At 32.7% G+C, this 5,127-nt stretch overlaps 1 protein-coding gene across 1 annotated transcript; it reads left to right on the forward strand.

The window, feature by feature from the left end:
* Window positions 1-2,900: 2,900 nt before the first annotated feature.
* Window positions 2,901-4,477, forward strand: LOC131057408 (DEAD-box ATP-dependent RNA helicase 52B). The gene is made up of 3 exons (XM_057991583.2): window positions 2,901-3,264; window positions 3,778-3,877; window positions 4,078-4,477. Exons 1-3 carry the CDS (start codon window positions 3,106-3,108, stop codon window positions 4,113-4,115), a joined length of 297 nt encoding a protein of 98 aa, XP_057847566.1. The 5' UTR covers window positions 2,901-3,105; the 3' UTR covers window positions 4,116-4,477.
* Window positions 4,478-5,127: the final 650 nt, after the last annotated feature.

The following is a 5,127-nucleotide window of genomic DNA, read 5'->3' on the forward strand; positions in this document are numbered from 1 at the left end:
CTGTTCAAGTTCTTCACTAAGGAATGGGCTAGAAAACTACTCCCTAAGAAGAGCCAAGGGAAAAAGAACTAACTTTCTGCATGTGGAGGAGTCTTTTGTCTATGTTGTGTAGTTGTTGGCTAGATAAGCCCAGTTTAGCTTATGTTTATATTTTACTGTTTATAGCCCTGCGTGGCATATGAATTATACTCTGACTGGTAGTTTTTTATCGCTAATAAACTCTCATAGTATGGTTTTTGTTTTTGATAGAGGTAAAAGGCTACTACTTTGCTGATTTTATGCAGACAATGGTCCTGCCACCGTTCTCTTAATTGTACCTATGGGTCAGCCCCCTTGTTTTTTGCTGCTTTTATTATCAAAAACATTGAAATTTAGTGTTCTAACTTATTTTCGCATCAACATTTCCCATAGCATTAGGGATAACTTTAAGAAACCCTCCTAAAAAAACTTTAAAAATTTGGAAAAAAAAATATTTTTATTAGCGAATATTTCCCTTTTCAAAATGAAAAATATTAATTTTATTGGTGCGTTTTCTTACATCAATATTTTTTGGTAGAAAATCTTGGTGAGTTTTGAAAAATAATAAGAGTATGCACTAATTATAGTAGCAAATCCTTTTATTTAAAATAGTAATTTTTTTTATAGAAATGTAGAGTCTTGAAAGTGGAAATAATTAATGAGTTTAACGAGTAGACTCTACAATATTTAGTTACTACCATTAATTTAAAATAATCTAATGGCCATCTTAGTTTATTGTGAGATAAAATGTAACAACAATTTGTAATGCTCATGGGGCACAAAATTTCCTTTAGACCATTTCCATTGAGGTCAACAATTTGAAAGCAATTTCAACCCCCATGAGCACTACAAATTGTAGGTACATTTTACCACATGCAATATAATTTTATTCATTAGATTATATTTTAAATCAATGATGGAAATTAAAGGTTGTTGATATAACCCTAATGTAGCTAATAAATATGATATATTATTGGCAAATTAAATCAAATTTCTACAATAAATTATTAAATTTTGGTGAATCTTATCCAATCATGTATCAAATATTGTGAAAAATATTTGAGCTAAAAAATTTAATAAAAAAAATTCGTTGGCCATTTAAATAAGAATAAAATATATATTTTTTAAAATGTGGCAATTTAGGTCACCTTGGAACTTGAACTATTAGCTAAATTTTGACTTTCAAAATTTAGAAAATAGCCAATTGACGAATATTAGTCACTACAAAAATTAATTGCATAGCATGACACAATTTATGTAGTTCCTTAAAGTAGGTGGCTTGGCTTATGGTTTCAATGAGAAATACACCTAACATAAACTCTCAACCACATAATTATATAGATCAACATGAATCAAAGGCTTGTGTAAGATTATAAAATATTTCAAAAGGCATTAGAAGAAAATAGCATGATCTAATCTGCAATCAAGATTGTTAGGGTTTAGGTAGATCTGGAGAAAATACAAATTAACAATTATATGAAGATACAATAAAAAAAGATTAAGAAAAAAACATAACACATATAACACAGAGATTTAACATGGTTCACCCAAGATGGGCTACATCCACATAACACAACCATCCAATCTTTTCTTATTATCTAGTAAATCAGTACAACACTATTACAATGCCCTTTTACATTCCAACCACTTACAACAAGCAATTTTTAGGGCAACACTCAAAGTCGGTTATTTTTAGGGTTTTTTCAATGTCGGTTTTTTTTTAAACAAAAAAGGCAAAAAAAGGTCGCATGATCAGTCGCCACATATCAACAAAGATTACATACCTCGTAGACTTTTAGGAAAATTAAAAGAATGATTAAGCATGTAGAATTTCTAGAATATGAATTTCAATAATGCAAAGAATTCAAAGATGAAATTCAATATGCAACCTACTCCACTAGCATTTAGAGTTCATGCACACAATACACTTCACTACAAAATGCTATATCAACCAAAATTCACTAGATGTCAAACCAAAGGAAGAGAATTATGCAAGACTTCCCTACATCCATTATCATTTTTAGTTTGAAATTTTATTTCCTCTTTTATAAATAAGAGAATGTTTCTCATTAATAAGATAGAAGTTTATTTGTAAAATTTATGTTATCAAAACATTATTTTTTAAATTATTTCTGAAAGACTTTTTTATTTTATAGTTTACAGAACAGCCCTAATTTTCTTTTCCATAGTTATATAAGTTTGTTGTGGATGTATTGTGTAATTTACCAAGTATTCAATACAAATTGTTGTGACTATTCTCCTCTTCATCTATTATTTCTTATAAATGGATGAGTTTCTAAGTTATTATTTGATAAAGTCAAATTGATTGTCTTTAGTAATACTTGAAATTGCACGTAATATGAGTTGTGTGAATTGACATATTCATAACAAATTTACTATTAACGGTAAGTGAGAAAGTTGACTTATTATAAAGTATTGCCCCCTTTCCCTTTTCTTATTAGTTCCTGCCCCGCATGGAACTATTGTCGAGGGTCTGCATTAAATGGTTATTAAACATGATCTGAACAACCAATAACATTGCTTAGTTTTCCCTTCCAAAACTTTAATTCTATATTTCCTACATAAATGTGACCGGGCTTTAGTGATTGTCTGTCATATGTGTGTTTTGGCAGGGTCTCGTTGGTGGATGTGGAGGCATTTCAAAATTCAATGCAAGAGAAGGCACGAAATATAGGAAGGAGGCAAAAACCAAAATCTTGTGATTACCGTTTCTGGAGGACGTTGGGCACAGCGGGCAATTACGGTATATCCATCTGTCTTGAAATGAACAGTTGGCGATTAAATAGGTGGCATTTATAGAGCAGTTCACGTGCCTGGTCTTTGTTATAACATTTTGCATACATGCGAGGGTGCGACGGGCAGGCAGCCTAAGCAGAACGGGCTTTTGAGGCCTATGAAGACATTCTTGTTGAAACTAGCAGCGAAAATGTGCCTCCTCCGGTGGGCACGTTTGCAAAAACTGATCTGGGTGAGACACTGAATCTTAATATAAAGCTCTCCAATTACGTTAAGCCCACTCCTGTGCAGAGGTATGCAATACCCATCTCACTGGCGGGAAGGGATTTGATGGCTTGTGCTCAGACTGGATCAGGTAAAACGGTTGCCTTCTGTTTTCCCATCATTTCTGCGATCATGAGGTCTAACGTTCCTCCAAGGCCACGCGCAGGAAGGAGCTCATTTCCCCTGGCGCTTATTTTGTCCCCAACCAGAGAATTATCAATGCAGGTGAAGTTTCACAAATGATCATCATATGAATGTATTGCTCATTTAAAGCATTTGTTTAAGAATCTAAGTTTCAGTTGAATAATGCCTTTTGTCTTTTTAATCTTTTTATTTATTTGTTATACTTAAAGTTATTTCCAATTGAATTTACATTTCAGCCACGTTATGAATTCTTGTCTTCATTTTGAGTAAGTTGTAAATGATTTAGATATCAGTTACAGCATGTGTTCTTTACTTACTCCATTTATTTCAAGAATTTATAAATGAGTTCTAATTATAGTTACAGTATGTAGTCTTAATTTGGGTTAGTTCAAACTTTTTGTGTGTAGAACTTACAATGTTATGTAACTGCAAAATTGAACGAATATGTACTAGATACGACAAACCCATTTACATTTACATTTTAGTTGACATCGTTTCTTCTTTTTAGTAGTTTCATTAACCTTGTTGCGGGTAGAATTCAAAAGGTTTATATAACTGCTTAATCCATGCCCATTCAATCTTTAATATGTGCAGGCCAAACTTCTGGGCTACATCTTCATGCCCATTCAATCTTTAATATCTGCAGGCCAAACTTCTGGGCTACATCTTCATGCCCATTTACACTTCAGTTGCAGTATACTTTCTTCTGTTTTACTTAAATAAAGCCTTTTGTGAATAGAATCTGATAATTTATATAATTGGAGAATCAAATGAATCAATCCTCAGAAGCTATACAAATACCTTACGACAATTTTATATTTCAGTTATTGTTGAAAAGTGTAGTCGTATACCGAATGTTCTAACTTACTTGCCTCTGCTATATGTATGTATAAGCGCTACAAAACAATTTATTTGGCTTCTGCATTCGGTGAAGAAAGAGGATTCTAATGTGACTCACTGGACGATTCGCCCCTCTACCACCTCCATCTCTGACAATTTACAGAACATAACAATGGAGGGCGAGTTAAAGCCTGTTAAATTTCGAACTCGGATTAGCAGTAAAGACATCGCGTAGCTGTGGAATATCCTCTGTGTTTCCTGACTATTGAATATCTTCTCTGTTTGTTGATTAAGGAAATCCTGTTTTCCTGGAATAACAGCTTTTAGTGATTTACATAAAACCGAGGGTTTAATTGTGTTTCTTCACCGCCCAGCGAAGAAAAGTGATATTTTTGCCTTCGGCTCATAGCTTTTGTTATTGTTACTGGCAATATGAATCTTTCACATTTACTTATGATAATTTTTGCCTTTCGCTCATGGCTTTTGTTATGATAATTTTGTTTGAAGCTCTGTCTTCATTTTAGCTGCAAAAATTGATATACATGCTACATCAAAGGAGCTGCCATTTGAGTGCATGATTTATAGGCCTCTTCTATAATATTTTAAAAAACATTCTTGTTTTCTTGTTTTTTCTTTCTACTTTTATGTTAGGCCTCTTCTATAATATTTTAAAAAACATTCTTGTTTTCTTGTTTTTTCTTTCTACTTTTATGTCAGCTGGTAATTTACATGTTTGAGTGGAAAATTCAAAGCAAAAACTACACTAAGCTAAACTTAAGAGCTGGAGTTTTTGTTGGCCCATTTCACTATTGACTAAGATCAAGTTGGATACCAAAACTCTCTTCGTTACATGCAAAAAGAAGTTAAAGTTATATTTCCTCCCTAATGTATGAGCATTCCTAGGCCTCTTCTTCCCTTCAAGGTTATGCTAAATAAATGACTAGCACTACAATCAAATGTAGCCAATCAAATGTAGCCACGTGGAGTAGGGTTCCCATGCAATTTTTATCACTTTAACTATAATTAAGTGTTGCTTGCATTTGGCATGCTTCTTGGAGCATTTTTCAGACCCAAATAGTATTTTGGGTGATGTTTTGATTGTTT

The sequence above is a fragment of the Cryptomeria japonica genome, chromosome 7, assembly GCF_030272615.1.
Source record: "Cryptomeria japonica chromosome 7, Sugi_1.0, whole genome shotgun sequence".
Classification (NCBI taxonomy): Eukaryota; Viridiplantae; Streptophyta; class Pinopsida; order Cupressales; family Cupressaceae; genus Cryptomeria; species Cryptomeria japonica.